This window comes from Urocampus carinirostris, chromosome 17, assembly GCF_059441175.1.
Source record: "Urocampus carinirostris isolate Australia breed hairy pipefish chromosome 17, RoL_Ucar_1.0, whole genome shotgun sequence".
Classification (NCBI taxonomy): Eukaryota; Metazoa; Chordata; class Actinopteri; order Syngnathiformes; family Syngnathidae; genus Urocampus; species Urocampus carinirostris.
Window position 1 is genome coordinate 17,517,483 of NC_142365.1, and position 20,691 is coordinate 17,538,173.

Sequence of the window (20,691 nt, forward strand, 5' to 3'; positions counted from 1 at the left end):
AATGTGTCAATCATTGTTTGAATCGGTCACTAATGGCTCAAGTTATTAGGAGGTAAAGTAGGTGGGTACTTTGTAGCATTTACAGGCTAGTATGGGGTTTTGGGGTTTTTAAGGGTTATTGTTCTATCTTCGTTATTCATTATCCATTATCCGTTATCGGTCAGTTCATAATACGCTTCAAAGCCTAGGAGCCGGGACACTTACTCTCAGCCAAAAGGCCAAGCTAAGGTCCTAGCCCTAAAGCCTTGCTGCGATCATTGCGAATGCACCGTTCCCGGAGGTAATGCAATACCGGGCCGATGCGTGGAGTGGACAGAGCAAGCTCTTATTCCATCTCCGGAATGCAAAAATCAAAGCTACAGAGCAGTATAAAGGCCAAGCTAAGCACCTAGCATCAAGAGGCCAAGCTAAGGACCTAGCATCAGAGCCAAAAGGCCAAGCTAAGTACTCAATTCAAGAACCACAGTTGGCATAGGTGAATGCGGGTTGTGGACCATAAAATAAATCCTGCAATTGGCCGACACTCCCGCCAATGTAGAGGCCATGGTTGCGTACTGTCATTGAATATGATGGCAGCAAGACGACGTCTTTGATGAGCTACCCGGACTTAATAGTTTTCGAGTATCTTGTTTCAGACTCATAGTGATGTTTCTATGATAAGCATATTTTGAAATCGTCATTATATATCATATCTTAAATCCCAAGAGTATAAGCTTTCCAAAAATAGGTGGCATGATGTATACCAATGACTGGTGACATCGTACAGACACACATGTCCTTTTCAACAGACATTAAGGGGTTAAGTTGAAGCATTTTCGGACTAATACTACTTTCAGGTTTTCGGCGCTACTTCCAGTTCCGCGTTCAGGTTGTCAATAGTTATCTCACGCAATGGCTGACAGGACTGTTGCATGTCCACTTCATCCCAATCCATGATGAATGATTAACGAGGCAAAGCCGGAAGTTTCGAACACTGTTTATAAGATGTAAAAACAACTATATCTTGTAATAGTTCTGACATACGTAACGTTTATGCATTTTTTGTGAACATATTGGCACAAGCAACTCAATGTATTGTATTGTAGTGGCGCAGTTTTCACCATCCAGAGAAGGAAATTCAAGTCAAGTCAAGTAGTGTTTTATTCGTATGGTTTAACCACAAAAAGTCTGCTCAGGCAACTAATACAAAATCCCCTTGATCTGGAACCTGCCACAGGGTAAGGAAAAACTCTAAAACCCCAGGATGGGGAAAATGATAAAATCTTGAAAAGGGGTGGCACATAAGGTAATTCCCCCATGGCTGCAATGGCACCAACAGACAATACATGGACATCTTCAACATTAAATATAGGTAATAACCAGTGTTAGGCATGTTTCTATAAAAAAGTAATTAGTTATTCCAAAATGTAACTGAGTTAATAACTGAGTTACTCTATAGTAAAAATAACTAATTACCAAGAAAACTATTTCCGTTACTTAAAAAAATACGTTTTATGTCAAAGAATTTGAAATTTTCTGAGCAGTATATGAGTCAGTTAAAAAGAGAAGAACAAACATGTCCCTGTGTTACAGAACATTGTAGTATTTATTGCACCTCACCAGCAACAGATGTACCCAACACTTGAAGTGCAACAAATATAAAGAGTAAACAATACAATAAACTATTAATCAGCAGTAAACAATATAAAGTGAAATTGATAAATTAAATCTAATTCGAATGGTCCGTTTTTAAGCTGGGAATTCGGACTCTTTATAGAGAACCCGCGTTTTCAGGTTGTTTTTGTTGTTTAAGCCATATATTACCATGTATTAAGTACTATTATGAATGAAGCAAAATTACCAGTTAAACGTTAAGACTGGAAAACCCAGGAAACATAAATTAAAATATTTATAAATCTACAAAGTAAAATATAAAATACAAGCATCCTCTGTGGCTCCGGTCTTTCTTTGGTGGTTTAGCTCAGGGTCATATTGATGACACTACAACTTTTATTAGCGAATCAAATGCTTGAGCCTGTAATATGGGTTTGTTCTTTGGTTTCAGTATAAAATAAAATCTTTAATTGTATGATAATTGTAAAAAATGGGTTATTTTTTGGAAATTAACCTCAACAATAAACGAGGGACTACTTTATATGTTTCCAACCTGATTCAATGTTCCACAGAAGGGATTATTGATGGAGTACATTGGGCCATGCAGCAATTCCATTGGTGCGTATTTAATATGTATTATATTTTTATCTATAATTGTGAAATGCCCGATAGCAGCTGGGGGGATCCAAAAATAGAATTTGAGGGACACAAAAAATAAGATTGTAGTTGACAGTGGAGGGCAAATCAAAGTCCTGGGGTTAAATGGGATTGTGGGTCAGATGACTAGACACGGCTAGCAGTGCACTTGCAGCAATCCACTTACGCTTCATAAAAAAACGCATAATACGCACAAACGCACAATTCCCTTGCCTCCCTACCACAGCCCTGTTTTGTTCGCTTAAGGGGTGGGCAAACTATAGCCCACGGGCCACATATGGCTCGTCAAATTTTTTCATTCATTCCGCCAAGCGAAAATGGTCAAACTATAATGACAATATATATAATAGCAAATAAAGTACTAATATTAAATGAATGTTTTTCAACTTTATCCGCATTGTCCCTTTGTGTGTCTTCAACAAAAATCTGGATTCGTACACCTTTCTCATGGCTAAATTCAAGCACTTTTTAGGCCAATTTTCCACTTTTCCCAGTACCTTTAAAAAAAATATATCTACCACTAGGAAATAATATTACTTGGCCCATAATAAATGTCAATATTTTATATGTAATCTTTGCAATAATAAACATGTCATCATTTCATAGTGCCTCATTTAGGTGTAGTATGGAGCAATGTGCATTGGCACATGACTCACTCACACATTATCAATTTCAATCACGGGTCATTTCATTTTTCTCAAATAATTAAGGTAGGCATGTCCGTTAACTACCTTTTATATGACTGAGTAGAGCCGACTCTCCCATTGTGAGGAGTTGGATCTCTTTTTTGCATGATTTGTTCTATGTTTCAGCCACTGTTCGTTTTTCAGTTTTCTAAACATTGTTTATCAAAACAGCATCCTCCTGGTATTTTGGTCTGATGCACCTGTCCTATTAGGCGCGGCCCGTGGGTGGTGATGACGGTTTATAGAACAATGCCATACAAACTAATGTTAGTTGCCGTTAATCACAAGGGAAGAAGAAATGCAATGGCAAAGTGAAGCTACCAGAATGCAATGTTAGCCTCGTTCTTAAGCAGACTAAATTTCATGCATGTCAGACTGCAGTGAAACATGGCAACAATTGCAAGCATTTACAAGCATGCCACCCAAAACTGAAGCACTTTTTAAACCTTGTAAACAGAACAATAAAATCCAACTGTGTCAAAGGATTTAAAGTACCCTTGCAAACCCTGAAAAATACTACTGTTAGGATCTGGTACGCCACCTTACCCCAGGGGGCATCAGCCGTGCTTGGAACTGGAAACAGGTGTGTTCAATCAACACACCTGTTCTTAATTATCCTCACCCTTTCAGTTTTGTTTTCTTGTTTCGACATTTTGTTTTTAGTTTAGTGCTACATGTTTGTTTGTTCCTTGCATTTTCCATTTCAAGTTTCTGTCTTCATTTCATTATGTTTGACATGTAATTTGTTTTTTGGCCCCTTGTCCGTTCGTTACTTAGTTCCTGGTGTTGTTAATATATACCATCCTTACTTTGAGCAACCCTACCTCAGTTCTTGCTTCCCCTCTCTTGGGTCCACACCCAAAATGCGAAACAACTACTACATAAAAGAATACAATATACTACAAAACTATTACTAAACTAGATATCAAATTCAGTGCTTAACAAAGGACTTGATAAATTACTATGCTTTCCTCTTGAAAAAAATACTATAAAATACAACTACAGTAATACTGTAATACAGAGATAATACAACTGTAATATTACAAAAATACCAAAGAATTCCTTAAAAAAAACTACAAAAATATCACTACAGTAATATTGTAATGCAAAAAACTTTACCAGTAGAAGTACTACAAAATACAACCACAGTAAAACAACAATATACTTATATGAAATAAAACGTACTGCATAAATACTAGAAGATTTCTACTTTGGAAAAACACTGCAGAAATACAAAGAAATATATGTTTAAAATACATCTGCAGTGATACTACAAAAGTAAATATAAAACAGGGACCGAATATTTCTCGTTCATTGTGAGTGTTTCAAAACCAATTTAATGAGATTAATCATATTAAAAAGAAATAGAAATAGAAATATAACATGTAGATATCTACTAGTATATCTATTCATGAATTTTAAAAAAACTGGCTAGAGCTCCAGGATTGGCCCCTTGGCCAAATATTTTAACCCGATCTGGCCCTTGCCTTTAAATAGTTGCTCCCCCCTGGCTTAGAATCTCAATGCATTTTAAAAGGTCTGATCATGAACAGTTAAAATTCGAATGCATTCAAACAAGAACATAAATTCATTATTAAATTTCCTTTTACGCATGATTTCAAAAGCACGATTCGAATCGTTTCCGATCAGTGGCGGGTGCAGTATTTTAGAAACAAAAATCAATTTGGGGCTGTTACAAGGAGCTGTCTCCGTAGTACTACTATAAATTAACCTGATGGAAACATGGTCAATCGACAATAACGGTAACAAGCAAAGGCCTGCAATATTGCAGTAGTCTGCATTAACGCAACACTAACATTAAATCAGCACTGTTCTTCTGGATATTGTGTTTAAAGGTGCAGAGTAATATTCTACCACTATATGTGTATGGTATTGTGCAACCGAAAATGAGTGCTAAAAAGCACGGGGAAGAATACAAACTACAGTGACTCAAAGTGACTGAATATTATTTTACCTTACTTTTTTGCAAAGAAAAAAGACAGTACAGGAAAATGGAGAGAAAAGAAGAGGGAAAAGGAAATAAGAGAAAAACCTTAAAAAAATGAGAAGAAAGGGCAGGATGTCATGATTACTGATGTGAAGCACCTGTGCTCACTCGTTTGGCGCCGACTGCCTCGGACTCTGATTGGCTCCCTCTCACTATTTAAATCCACTCCTTTCTGTCACCTGTTGTCAGTCTGTCTGCGAACCTCAGTGTATTCTAGGCAAACTTTTTCGACTCTGACTCCCTTGACCACGTTTTTGCTCTGCGGTCCCGGCTATCGACCTGTTTTTCTGTCCCCGACATCGCCATCGCTTGCTACGGAAGTCCCACTTCCGCGTTCAGACTGACCTGCTTCCCACGCCCAACGTTTACCAGATCGTGGGTGCAACCCTTTCCTTTCTTCCAATAAAACTTTGAGAAACGTAACGCAATTGGGTCCTGTTTCCATTCTGATCCTGACACAGGAAGACTAATATAAAACAAAAAGAGGAAAGAAAAGCGGGACATTTTAAAAAGGGAGAAGGGAAAAAATGAAAAGAAAAAAGCCAGGAAAAAAAGTGGGGGTACAAAAAGGATGAAAACATTAAAACAAAAATTCAAATGAAAAAGAAACAGGCACAAATAACAAAAAATTACAGTGGAAAAGAAATGTCCACTCTGTTTTGATATGTTTAGTTTTGGGGGGGAAAAAGGAAAGAATTATGACTATGATTAGATTTATGTGCAAAAGATTAAAAAAAACAGGTTTTGAGGGCAGCCTCGGCAAGAAGATGGCCACCAATCATGTCAGCTCTTTCTATGCGAGGATCGTCTTATTTCAAATAAAGGCTAATTTCTTGAGCGGCACGTATTTTAAAAAAAGCATGTTAACATGATGGTTAATATATTTTATTCTTTGGGATGAACATTATTATATTTTTTTACCACCAGGAGGTGCTGAATAACACACACTGTGTCTTTAAGACAGCCTTCAGCGGCTGAGCAAACACCGGCAGGCAGAATATACAACGTGTTCAGAGTGCTTAGTGCCCTGGATTAATCAAATTATAATTTAATCATCTGATCAAACAGTAATTAGCATAATCACTTCTGGGTTCGGCCTGATAGCGCAGGGACTGGAGCGGAATGGCGCTTGGGGGCTAGCGCCACTTAAATGAAACATTTGCCAGAATGTCGGAAAATGTAACACGTTTCGGGCCACAAAACCAAGACGGATGAGAAATGCTAAACAGCCGGATTTGGTTCGGCCAGGCATGTCAAACTCAGGTTGGTTCGGGGGCTGGATCTAGACTTTATGTTCTCAGGTGGGCCGGACCATTAAAAGAATGGCAACGTCAAATATTTTGCTTTGTTCTTCAGTACTATGCAAGATCGTTCAGTGTACATCCAGCCTACAAATTATAACCATGGGTAATAATGGATCCGCTCATAGATAGATAGATAGATAGATAGATAAATAGATACTTTATTCATCCCCGCAGGGAAATTCACATTTCCAGCAGCATCCCTGCGCTGAGAAAAATACAATAATAAAGCAAAAAGAATACAATATACAAATACCCAATGTGACGTGCTAATACCCACTGTAGCGTGTTATACAGAGTAACTAAATAGTGCTACACAGAATACACACTGCAATAAAAACACGGTAATATGCAATGTAGGGGGTGTGGTTTAATGTGGGCCTTTACTCCGCCGGGTGGAGTTAAAGAGCCTCATGGCATGAGGAAGAAAAGATCTCTTCAGTCTGTCCATGGTACAAGACAGTGACAGCAGTCTGTCGCTGAAGCTGTTCCTCTGTCTGGATATGATGCTGTGTAGTGGACCACAACACATATATTCATTAACAATGGGGAAAAAACATTCATTTTTTTTGCATCGAAAGCGTTAAATAGTAATTGAAATGGTCTACATTTATAAAGCGGGGGCATTCAACATTTAACTTGCAACCCAGGAATCAACCCGCAACTTCTTGGTCTCAAGACAAGTACTCTACCTCTTGAGCTACTGCCGCCCCAAATTAACAGTATCACCACAGACGTCACAACCATAAACTAAAAAAAATATGCTTGCCTCCCTTGTCATACCATCTTGAAATATTAAAAATACAAAAGAATTGTTTTAACAGTAACATCAGATCAAACTACCAGGCTGGGCCTACTGAATCTGAGAAAATACTGCACAATATTGTCTTTAACATGAAACCACACGGGATGTCCGCTTTTTTACACCTTTGCTGCCCTATAGTAACCGGAAGGAGCATTAAAAATCTTAACCTTCGATAAAGGAGTATGGTTGGCCAGTTTAAATCATTCACCAGGCCCGATCGAGCCTGCAGGCCTGAGAGTTTACATGCCTGGTTTACATCATTGTCACTATTGGCAAAAAATTGTTGCTGTTCTTTGATATCCACGACCTATAGGATAGATCTGCTCTTTGTTACCTAAGAGATTCAATACAAATTAGGGCTTTTAAAATAAATCAGGAATTTGGAGAGTTTCTTGTACACTCCTCCCATGTTCTCCTTGCAAGTTCAAAATGCAATGATGTCTTCTCTCCCTGGTTTGAATGTCTACTAAACCAAACACTTATCGCGTAACACAACACGGGAAAATGCAACCCTATTTTCAACACTAAATGCTGCCTTGCCTTCTCCAGAGCACAAAGTGCCTCAGAAATAATGTTTCTGCATGGAAGATCAGAATGAATTCATACGAATCTGTAAGCATAACACAAGCTGACTCCATATGCGCCTTCTTCCCCCTCTTTTCCTCCTCTTTCTGCCTCACTACACATCATCATCTCCTTAAGCATTGCAGTTTGGGGTTAAATGAAACCTTTAACAGTTCAATGTGCATTCATTAGCATATGCTCCAGTCTACTCTCATCTGGACGGCCAAGACAAAACGGAAGCAAATAGGCAAAGTGCTAATATACAATTGCAAAGCTGGCTGCGATTTTCAAGTCCAGGGTGGAAAATGCTAATGAACTGATATCATTTTCCGAGTAGGCCAAAATATGCCAAGTCCAGGAGGCCCAAATGCAGTCTCATGTTATGAAATTGATCAAAGGAACAGCCTGTGGTTTTCTTAGCAGTAAAAAGTTAATTTGTCACGTCAAGTCATGCTTATTTGCATCGCTGTTAATCACAAGAAGTCTCAAAGGGCTGTACAGACCACATACTATTACAAACTACAGACTATTATTACGCCATTCCCTGATCTAAAACAGACATGAGAGCAAGGAAAAACTCCAAATCTCGGCATGAAGAAAATAAAGAAACCTTGAGAAGTGACAGCATATAGATAGATAGATAGATAGATAGATAGATAGATAGATAGATAGATAGATAGATAGATAGATAGATAGATAGATAGATAGATAGATAGATAGACAGACAGACAGACAGACAGACAGACAGACAGACAGACAGACAGACAGACAGACAGACAGACAGACAGACAGACAGACAGACAGACAGACAGACAGACAGACAGACAGACAGACAGACAGACAGACAGACAGATAGACAGATAGACAGATAGATAGATAGATAGATAGATAGATAGATAGATAGATAGATAGATAGATAGATAGATAGATAGATAGATAGATAGATAGATAGATAGATAGATAGATAGATAGATACTTTGTTCATCCCCGAAGGGAAATTCACATTTCCAGCAGCATCCCTGAGCTGAGAACAATCGAGAACAATGAGGTAATCCCCCTTCCAGAATGACCAGGCTGCAATGGATATTGCAACACACAGACATCGTCAATACGAAATATAGGTCCTTTATAAGCTATGGACTTTAAGTGTGTTTTTGTCCTAGATTTAAACAGTTACACTGAGGTTGCAGATCAAATCTCAGAGGGCAGAGCATTCCACAGGAGTGGGTCCCAAATGGAGAATGCTCTTGAATCTGTGGATCTCTTCTTGGCTCTTGGCATCACTATATTAGAACCTTTAACTAGTCCTTTCAACAATCCAGCATATCAATCTGCTTTGAATTGTAACTTTTAATTGTGCTTGCGTAATGTCTTTGTCACTTTAGAAAGGTTTGCTTTTAGTTAGTTAAAAAAACTTGTCACCAAATAACAGTCATCCTGTGTCCCTCTGAAAAGGCTGAAAAACCCTTATTGATAGAAAGATTTGATTGTAAATTTGTTACCTTTCAAGTAGTGTAGTGCTTTTTTTGAAAATTTGGACGAAAAATGGTAGTAGCAAAGAAAAGCCACCAGAGAGCAGCGTCTGCCTCATTTTACATGCGCTTCACCCAAAATGCAAGCACTTTTCAATCCTTTCAATATTGAAAGTCAAGCATTTCCAAGGATTACAAGCACCTGATGTTAGCAATTGTGAGCAGTTGGAATTGGAAAGATAAATCTGTCCTTTCCTTCGTTTTGACTCCATCTTGCGATTAACAATGGATAAAAAACCCGAACTACACAAATTTTGGCCGGGAATCCGACAAGGATCCGATTCATCATAGAGCTTCACATGAAGGTTGCGGTAAGAATTGGATCATTCCTTTTGTTTAGACTGTGGACTGCTAAACTTTGAAAATTAGCATGTGCTCATAGCACATATCCATGGATTGGGGATTCTCAGGTATTGACATAATCAAAATTGTGTTTCTTTTGCTTATTTGATGAACCTTATTGTCATTCATTTGAATTTCCATTGGAATTTGCATGGTATTGTAAATGTATTATTGTATGAATTTATATTCTGACACAAAACTTTAGTTTGATTTAAAAATCCTATCAGGGTGCAAAAGAAAATGCATTTTGCGACTAATAGTAGATATATCAACTAAAATTAAAGTAGATTGCCAGTTTGATAAAGTAAGATAGAAATAAACTGCTTTAGTAAATCAAGATTCACCAAACTTAGAATTTCTCATCCAACACCTCAAACCAATTAAGGTTGTTCTATGGGTTTTGTTAAATGTTGCCTTGTCCATTGTTTGATAAATTGCCGGCTTGAGTTCAAATTAGTTTTGATTCTGGTGCTTCCTCTTGATTCTACTTCCCTCCTCTTAGCCACATAGGTTCTAGAACAAGGAAACACACATACAGACGTTTCCAACTTGACCATGGCCAAGGCTGTGAATACAGTATGCTAGGGCTGCACGATTTGGGGGAAAAAATATAATTGTGATTTTTCAGACCGGTTTTGCAATTTCGATGCGATATTCGATTTTGACAAAGAAAACTGCATTTTATGTGCTATGTTTGTTTTTCGTGAGTACCTACTCAACCCTCCATGGTTCAAAATTACCTGTTATTAAAAACCCAGAAAAATATCCCCTGGATTTATATCTTATTTTACTTTAAATGTCATGTTTTTTTTCTAGATTGGCCCCAACAGTAGAAACATGAAATCTTGATTTTATTTACATTTTCATGTAAGCTGTGTAAAAAAAAATACTGAAATGGTCCTTACAATGAACACAACGCAAGGGTAATCTTATTGACATGCTTCAAACTCTAAGAAAAACAGCGCCCTCTTCTGGATGCTGTCTGCTCACACAATGCCCAAACCGCAGTTTCTCGCGATTACACAATCGCACTCAGTTACATCGCAATATACTTTAGAATTCAGTTTTTTTTTTTTTTTTTTTTGCAACCCTAGTCGGCGTGGAAACCTGTTTGAAAAGAATGACCAACCGGAGTGCAGAATGGCACTACTGATATATGCTTTAAGGCCGAAGGTGCCATCTTGGGGGCTGGGCACAGGCTCTCACTTGGTCTCGCTAGGTCTTCGTAACTAGCCCTTTTGGTAAACGTCCATTCCCATTTCAAAATTCAAGAGAAAATTTCCTTTTGTCTCAGGTTTTTAAATTATATTGGAGAAGGATGAGAAAGGAAAAAGTTCATAGAAATTGTAATGTACTGTATATAAATGAAAGTAATCATTATTAAATGGATGAACAATTGATTGTTATAACAATGTAATATAGTGTAATATGTTGTTTATATGATTGATAGAAGAACAGTCCAAAGTTATTCTGGGAACAAGTCTCTTATAAGGCTTTGCCTTCAACCTGGCATCCCTCTTTTCCTTTTCAGGTGATTCTTGCTAACACGAGGTGGTGTATCCCTGGATTTTCACAAAGAAAATTTTTCCATCGGCCGCAGGGATGTCGAATTTTTGGACTGGCGTGACGTCATCCACTTCGCTACAGGCACCCCTAGGGCATCATGTTCATCTGTTAATAAACAACGGGGTAGACTGCTGGAAGTGTGAATTTCCCTACGGGGATGAATAAAGTATCTATCTATCTTTTTTTTCATTTTGAGACGTGCTGTTTTGACCAACATGATTGAAAAGATAAAATAAACAAGAAAAATACAAGAAGCCCCGTCATTCATTTAGAAAATAATGACACCACGTCCAAATCTAGCATCCCTGGTCTGTCAAGGCATTTTCCAAACGTTTCCCAGTGGCCTACATTGTGTTGACTGGACTGTTGATGGTAATGGGCAACTGAAGAGCTAGCTTGTTGCTGTGACAGTGTCAACCCATGCTAACTGGATGTGATATGACAGAGTGCACCAAAAGACACCACACAGACCCCGTTTCCCACTGGCCCTAATGCGACCTCCTCTACGTAACCTCCTTTTATCAGATTGGGTTTTAAGACGGCACCACATGTCACGATTCCGCAATAAGTGTGGCCAGATCGATCCAAATATCGATATCTCCGATCTATGTGGTCTTCTTATTTTAACTATCACTATAATAATATTAGTGTGTCACAAGATTATACATACAGTATAACTGTGAAATTTTATCCGATTTATTGGCACTACAGACCATTTTCAAAATATTGCGCAATACTATGTTAAGTATTTTCCGGACTGTAAGGTGTTAAGGTCTGATACACCTCCTATGACCTGTTTCCAGTTACAACCACCAAAACTTAACATAACGTGCATCAAAATAAATGAATTTCATAGAACATAAAAATTAGGGAAACTAATTTATTCATTCATTAATGGTTACCATATCCATTCATCCATCCATTTTCTGCACCAGCTATCCTCACTGGGGTCCGGGGGTGAAGTAGCCCTTCCCAGCCATCTTCGGGTAGACAGTCAGGGAACATCCTGGACTGGTTGCCATACAGCTAACTCCCTCATTCTCACATAAGAACATTTTATACCGGCCAATTAACCTGCCATGCATGTTTTTGGAACGTGGAAAGAAACAGGAGTGTCCAAAGCAAAGGTACAAGGAGAACATGCAAACTCCACACATCTGGAATTGAAACCACTGCACCATGGGACTGCGCGCTAACCACCCAGCCACTGTGCAGGCCTAGTTACCATATGTGGAATATATTTTAACTATAAAAACCCAAATTTATCAGTGGTCAATATCATGTTTACAATCAAGTTAAACTCAACTAGGCCCAATTATTGATGCAGGGACCCTTCACACATATGTTTACAATGGTTGACGACTAAAAATTCAAGGTAACAGTCAACTTACAAAGTTATTTAAACGAAATTATAAGCAGAATAAACAGAATATTCAGTCCTATACACATTACAAAAAGGTTAAAGTCAGTCTGAGGACTGCAGTCCCACTCGTGTAATGTCTTTTACAGGACTGAACACTTCAAGTAACAATGCACATGTCTTAAGAAAAACAGCAGTGATATCATCAAATGTTCTCTGAAACGCACAGCATGTTTAAGAGCAGGGAAATCCAAACAGTGTGCAAAATAATGTGTTACATGAAAATTGTTATTATTTCTAAATATGAATAGGATTGAAACATTTCAATAGGTATGCGACCCACACATTAATGTTCGTGGTTATAGAATTTCCGTAACAAATACAGTTTTAGAAACAAATATGATTGAATCCAATCAAAAGTCCAATTTGTCATAGACCCTTTGTTTGTAAACACAGTGAGCGGGGCTTAGCCTGAAGCTGTTGTGGAAAATAGACTTGCATTTGTAGAATAGAGTTGCATACATTCAGAAAGAAATGTAGAAAGACTTGCTTACAGTGTGACAGAATGTTGACATCATTTCGGGAAGGTCCTTGGGACCTTCAAGGACTCTCTGAGCAAACTGAGAGGAACAACATGTCCTAATAAGGGTACGACAGCATCTTCCTTGTTGTTACTGAGGACTAGGGCCGCCTTTTGGGTTGTACTCAAACTGAAGCTATAAAAGCGTTGTTATGTCTGGAGTTCTCTGAGTTCTTTGGGATGACGAAATAAAGAGCTCCCCCTCATGGCAAGCCTTGGTGTACTTTATTAAATCACGTAAGAAGACTTAAAAGATTATCGAACCTGCATTTTCTCCTACAAAGCAGAAGCTAGGGCGAGACGATATGTCAACAAGCGTATGCGATGAAAATTTAGCTTTGCATCATCAAAATGGAAGACTTTGACGTTGAAAATGATTATAATATCCTGCATCACACGTGACATCACAGCCAAAGGTGGAGGTAAAACCAGACTTGCGCTGGTCAAAAGACGGAGTAAACCAAGCTGTCGTTGCTGCTATTTGAGTATTAAAATACTGTCAAGTTGTGTGAACCTTTAGTGAACCTTTAATGATCGTAAATTGAAGTTTCCAGGATCCCAGCAGACACTCCCGATCAAAGAAAAAGAACTGATGTGGTTAAATACAAGCAGTGTATTTAAGACCAGAGTTGACATTTAGGCTACACACTAACGATTAGCTAAGCTAAGAAAAAAATGATTTTTTTGCTGATGTAATAAGTTATATGGACTCGATAGCAGCAATCATAAATGTTCAGATTCTCTGACCTGATATGCAGTGTGTGCTGAAAACCTGAGCATTTTTAATGGGTGCCTCGGTCCAATCTTTTCCCTTTATTGCATTTAACCACAAGTCTCTTCCTTTTGTTTGATCAGGAGTGTCCTCTGGGATCCTGTTAAGCTTTAATTGAAAATCACTAACGTTTTTACTCCGATTATGGCACCCAAACACAACAAGACGACATTTTAACACCAAACTAGCAGCAACGACAGCTTGGTCTTTTCAGTCTTTTGATCAGCGCAAGTCTCATTTTGGGGCAGCACAGTGGTTAGCGCATGTGCGGCACAGTTTTGAGGTCATGAGATCGAACTTTCCTGTGTGGAGTTTGCATGTTCTCCTAGTGCTTGCGTGGGTTTTGTCCGGGCTCTCTGGTTTCCTCACACATTCCAAAAACATGCATGTCAGGTTAATTGGCTGGTCTAAATTGTCCCTCAGTGTGACTGAGTGAGTGAGTTGTCTGTCTCTGGGTGCGCTGTGACTGGCTGGCAACCAGTTCAGGGTGTTCCCTTATCAATTTAACAGAAAGCCTGGATCTTGGATGCAAAATACTCACTTTGATCTTTACGTTTGTATGTATCGGTAAACGTCACCACTCGGATTTTGGCAAGTCAATTTGCTTATCCCACAACAGTAGATTTTCTCCAGTAGCTCTGACTATCCTGTGCTGATCCTAAAAGGAGATGTTTGAAGAAAATTGTGCGGATTTACGCAGCTCATTAGCGTGCCGTCAAGCATGTATCATACTTATTTCACCCCAAGGCTCAGTAGAGCCAAACAATTATGCCAAACAGACAATTTCATCCCTCCATAAACGGAAAACATCGCTGATCTTTGATTTAACTCTTAGTAAGCCCGCTTTCAAGTGCAGTTTCGAAGCTCAAGCACCATTAAATACAACTCCGCCGCATATTTTACCCTCAGCCAGCGTAAAATGGGCAGTTCAGAAATAAACTGTGATGGAATGGTAGGCAATATTCTTAAAACACCCACTCCAATGCCGAAATACAAAAAGATGCGTTTAAACTTCTTTAAATAAGGGGTAAATATAATTTCAAAATAAACAATTGGAATAGCACAAAATTTGATTGCAATTCATTTTATTTTGTTGATATACCTTTAAAACGGGCTTAAAGACATTGTCTTCCCCAGGGCCATCACCACCCTAAAGAGGTTCACAAATTGCGAAAAAAATATAGATCTTTATGTAAAGAAAATTAGGTATTTATAATGGATTTATCGACTCATTTTTTTCGATTATGTCGCTAATAAATGTCATTGCACAATATTCATCGCATTATTGCTCTGATATTCCTACAACCAAGCCTCCAAGCACTACTTTATAAATATGTGTTTTAAATTATCCTGACGTTCTTTTAATCTTAGTTTTATCTTTTAAGTCTTTGTGTTTGTCCTAGAGTGCCGTGTGTTATCTTCTTGTAAACAATGTTTGCTACGTTGTTATCAATGACAATTAAGACAATACTATTTCTAATTATTTTTTGATTCAAAGACGATACAAATAAAAAATGTAGATGAAATTATTTAAAAAAAACGAAAAAATAATTATTGACCTCAGTAAACTGTTATTATAATTATAATGAATTGAAACAAGAGGTCAGTACGACAGGATCTCTAGCACCACCTCAAGTCTATTTTTACTCATCACTAATCCCAGGCTCACCTGAACACAGCACACTGGTAAGGGAACCCAAAATACTTAATACAATGGACTTATGGTTTGCCATAGAGACCGCATCAGCATCCTGCACAAAAAAAATATTGAATGTTTGTCGAAAATCAAATTCTGAAATCTCAATTAAACCAGTTTAGTTATATTCAAATCTAAATGCATCTGTATAGCACTTTTCAGACACGAAACTGCAACTCTAAGTGCTGGATAAAACAATTACAATTAAAAGAAAACACCATTCCCCAACCAACATAATGGAACGTCAGATACACTGACACAAAATGGCTAAAAAAAATAAATGTAAATCTAAAATGAGTAAAATGGGTAAAATGAGTAAAATGATTTAAATAAATAAAATAAATAAAATAAATAAAATAAATAAAATAAATAAAATAAATAAAATAAATAAAATAAATAAAATAAATAAAATAATCCTTAATCTCCAAAACATTCCAATGGATCTAAAGGAATAGTTAAGTTTCAAGAAAAATAGTAAAAAAAAAAAAAAAAACATACAAAATAAAAGGAAAAACTGATGATTTTTTATTTCTAACAAACTATATTTTATATAGAGTTAAGTGTAAGAAATTGTTCTTTTTGTGAGAAATAAGCAATTTTTCTACATATTATCTGATTTATTTTAATATCTTACTCGAATCATAATAGTTTAGAGAATAATTTATTATTAAATATAAGATGAATTGCCTCTGTCATTATACAGTAGCAAAAAAAATTGGAGGACTTCTCCTTTCAGTGCAAAGACAAATTAAAAAGATAAACATTGGCCTATGTACGGATATACAATAAATGTTTGTATGGTTACAATGGCAGTATTAGTACAGAACCATTGTGCATATGCGATATGCTATAGAAGATTGGGAGTTTAGTTTAAGAATAACTGTATTGACATTAATTTGAAAAATATATAGAAAATAAGTTATATCATGCAATACCCAATTTTATATTCTGTCACAGCAAAATCTCAACAATTTAGACTAACAGCACAATCATAAGAGGAAAAGAGAGTAAATCTATGTCATCAGCATACTGGAATTTAATTGGAGTTGGTCGCTAGATGTCGCAGTGTCTTGTGCATGCAGCCTTGCTGCCATTCAAAGTTTCCATGTACATGTCTCGAGCAGCAGCCATTTTGCAACACTCAAAGACTGAGGGGGAAAAAAGGCAATCACACGCAAAGCCCGCAAAACAGAAAACGCTTCTCAATGCATACTTCAGGTTTAGAATGAACGAGGATGCCACGATGGTTCCCTGTTGCAAACACCAGGCAGGTGCTGGAAATGGAGACTTTAGTGCTTTGCCCGCCCCCACCCCACCGAAGGACGACCAACTGCGATTTTGCTTTCAGTGTAAACGCAAAATGATTTTCTTAAAATATGTGCCCTTCATTCTTACCCACATTCTTCTAAATAAAACTAAAAGTGCCCCAATTGTATTTTTAGGGCAATTTATCCTCCCCTCAAAACCCAAAGCCCCTTGTCCTCCTCCTTGCCCCCCTTCTACGCACACCCTCCGTTGATTCGCCATTAAATAAAATCCTTCGCCTTCGGAGTATCGAAAAAACAATTGATATCTGGACTCATTCAGACACACAAACATAAAACGTACTTGTTACTTAAGACTACTAAGACCTTGTCTTCTTTTGTTTCATTTTTTTCAATCTCAAATGCCTTCATGCCTATGTTTCTAATATGGCGGTTGCAGGGCAGGAGAGAAAAAAAGAATCCAGCTATCCTATAATCCCTTTTCTCGAAGGCGTCGAAACAAAAAGGCCGCAGAATGTGTGCTTCGAAATCCTCAATATTGAACGATTTCCAAAATTCTTCATTTTAGGACGAGTATCCTCAAGTCAATGGATAACTATATTACTTTAATGAGATGAATGAGTTATGTCGAATTAGTTGACGCCTTACAGGGTTAAGCTTTAGGTTGATACAACAGCAGAACCTCTTCTCACATGCAATGCAATGGATTTAGTTTATATTTTAAAAAAAAACACGCTGAGGCCTACTGTTGCTTAGTTAGAAAAAAAAAGAACTTGATTATTTTTGATAATGGGACAGGGAAACCAAATTATTAAGAGATTTTCTTAGGGACTCACAATAACCTAAATATTATAATGGTGTGTGGGGGATGTTGTAGAGGAAATCAATATAACACATTATATTGTAAATCCTATTTTGCAATGCACGCTTCAACCATTGTTGGTCATACCCCCTTCTTTTATCATGCCTGCATGCTACGTTTCTCAATTTGATTAAACGTTGTGAAAGGTTACAAAGGCATCAAAGGTAAACGTGAAGGTTAATAGATGAACCCTCGCTAAAAGGGCCAGACTGAACATAGCAACAGCTACCATCACATCCCCCCAATACCCCCACCCACCCATACCAAATCCTCCACCCTGGATATTTTGAAACAAATGCACAGATAACTTCTACCTGGCCAACAAATGGATATCAACTATAAGGCAAATCATGCAGAGGAATATTATAATAAAAAAATAGATATGCATATGTCCAAACCTACCATTCAAGATGCACTGGGAAAAGATAAGAGCCAATATCCACATGCCCCGCTTCTTTCAATATCCAAGATTAGGCTTTTTTTCTGCGTCTCCTTCTGCACTCCTTCCCCCTTGAATGCTTCCTGTTTATTTCTTCAACAAGTCATTTGCGATGTATGAGCGTGCATAACTCTTGCTCCTTCTAGTCTCACAAAATCCAGGCAAGAAGATGAAGAGGAGGGAAGGTTCGGAGCTTCTTCCCCTGCAGCTGATCGTCTTGTGGTGCAGGAGGAGGCGAGGATCCAACAAGTCTTGCGTCGGAGGTGGACCGCGCTTTGGGGGCTTCAGCAGCGCATCCGTCCCCCCGTGATGGAGCTCTGCCTGGCGTCAAACATTAGGGAGCCTGCTCCAGGTGCAAGTTTCCGCTGCGGATGCTGATTCGGATGCTGCGGGCTCATAGAAGAAAAGCGGCAGCGCGCGCGCACCCAACCGCACCAAAAAGGATAAAAGAAAATAATAAAAAGAAAACGAAAAGATAAGTAATTAAAAACAATCCGATTCAAATTAAAAATAAATCACAAAAGTCCAAATGTGGATAAAATATTTCCTGGCGTCTCTGCGAGATGATGAAGAGGTCGATTTGCGTAAAAGTGCGCACGCCGATGATTGTTAGCTGCGCTGGGAAGTCATTCTCTCTATTCCGCCTCTCTCCATCCGGCGAGCAACAAGCACACGCATCTTCCTTGCACAGAAACCCGCACAAAAAAACCCTTGTACACTTCCTACAACCTGCCCTGCCTTGCGCAAGTGCGGAATAAACCCTTGCCTTCCTCTCCGCAGCAGCTCCCCCCCTCTCCCATTGCCTTAAAGGTGCACGCGTGCGCGTCAGCTTTAAAGTCCCTCTTTTGTCTTTTGGTTTACCGTTGATTAAGGTGGCCTGTGAAGAGAATCAAAGGACATTAGGATGACAAATTTAGTTCCCTTGGCAGAACATCTTTGCCGGTTGCAGGATGCTTTATAAAAAGGAGGGGAAGAGGGTTGGAGTGAGGGGGAGGGAAAGGCCAGGCTTCACCTGAATGGTTGGACCTGAAAGCTGCGGGATAAACTTCCCTAATTGGAAGAGATCATATTTTGACCTCAAATGGGATTTCAGTGGGAAAGTTCTCCGTGTGGGGTTTTAAAGCAGTAGTCAGCGGCCTTTTTGTGAACCATGGACGTCCTGCCCTCTCGAGACGTCCTGCAGTAGGTTGACCTGACACCAGCAATTTGTTTTGTTTATAATCAATTATAACCATCATTACTTAAATCCCGAATAATTGCAATCAGAATTTTTACTAATGATAAAAAGATTGGGCATCAGGGGCGTTACCAGAGGGGGGTAGTAATGGGCAGTGCCCAACCACAGATGTGCTCTGCTCCCCAAAGAAAAAGAAAAATGAATCAAAGGAGCAAAAAGGAGAAATGAAGACCAGAATAAGAAAAACATAAGAAAAATAACATAAAACAAAGGATCAAAAAGAAACCAGAAAAAAGAAGGAAAAAAATAAATGAAAATAGAAAAAAGCATGAAAAAAGTAAGACAGATTTTGGGAAGGGGGGGGGTTTGATCAGTATATGACCAATGACAATGTAATATTATGCCGCTTATGCCACAGATGTTAAACTCAGTTCTGCTCCTGGCAGGTTCTAAACTTTCTGTTCTGAGGTAGGCAAGATCAGTAAGCTTTGATTTTCAATATTCTGCTTTATCATCCAGACTACATTATTAACCTAGCCTAATCAGAGATGAAAGGGATCTTTTCTAAAGACAACACATTTGTTCACAAACAATGGGCGGAAAAAAAAATAATGTTTGCCATTAAATGTGATTATAATTTCATTGAAATGACCAAGAGACTCACTTTTTTTTCCACAAATTGAAATTCATGATGACGCGTGTGCTGCACAGTTCTGAGGTCATGAGATAGAACCTCCTGTGTGGAGTTTGCATGTTCTCCCCATGCTTGCGTGGGTTTCCTCCGGGCACTCCGGTCTCCTCCCACATTCCAAAAACATGCATGTCAGGTTAATCGGCCGGTCCAAAATGTCCCTAGGTGTGAATGAGCGAGTGAGTTGTCTGTTTCTGTGTGCCCTGTGACTGGTTGGCAACCAGTTCAGGGTGTCCTCTGCCCACTGCCTGAAGATGGCTGGGATGGGCTACAGCACCCCTGCGACCCTACTGAGGATAAGCGGTGCAGATAATGGACGGATGGATGGATGGATGGATGAAATTCATGAGGGGCCAGATTCGAAGATACAACGGGACGATCAGGCTTGCCGGCCGTATGTTTGACATGACTGGCCTATCCAAACAAGGGTTACAGGAGTGCTGGGCCCATCCCAGCCATGTTTTTTTAAATGTGGGAGGGGAGAACAAGCAAACTCCACACAAGGAAGCCAATAACTGGAACCGACACACTCTGGTCGCTACCGTAAATATTTAACGCCAATGGTCGTTGGCCAAGTAATTAAAAAAGTATGAGGATTTGTTTTGACAAACATTACATTTTATATTTAAAGTAATTTTCAGTGCATATTAAGTTAAAGGATTTCCTATCTTTCAGTATTGGAGGTCTTCTGTGTGGTGCCAATGGCATGGCAGGCTTTGATGAGAATGGGTGGAAATGGGTGTCAACCAGCGCCGTGTATTTCACATCTAGGCCTTCAGCTCCTAACTGAATTAG

General features: G+C 38.6%; 1 protein-coding gene and 1 non-coding gene across 3 annotated transcripts in view; both read right to left on the reverse strand.

Moving 5' to 3' along the window:
* dscama (Down syndrome cell adhesion molecule a) overlaps positions 1-18,787 on the reverse strand; it is a 149,935-nt gene extending 131,148 nt beyond the window's left edge. For both annotated transcript variants that reach the window (XM_088320491.1, XM_088320490.1), the window contains exon 1: positions 17,992-18,787. In XM_088320491.1, coding sequence (XP_088176617.1) covers positions 17,992-18,034 — 43 coding nt within the window. In that variant the 5' untranslated portion in view covers positions 18,035-18,787. The remainder of the gene's footprint in view (positions 1-17,991) is intronic.
* Positions 259-444, reverse strand: LOC148349385 (U2 spliceosomal RNA). Its single transcript, XR_015847481.1, has one exon. It is a non-coding gene; the product is annotated as a U2 spliceosomal RNA (small nuclear RNA).
* Positions 18,788-20,691: the final 1,904 nt, after the last annotated feature.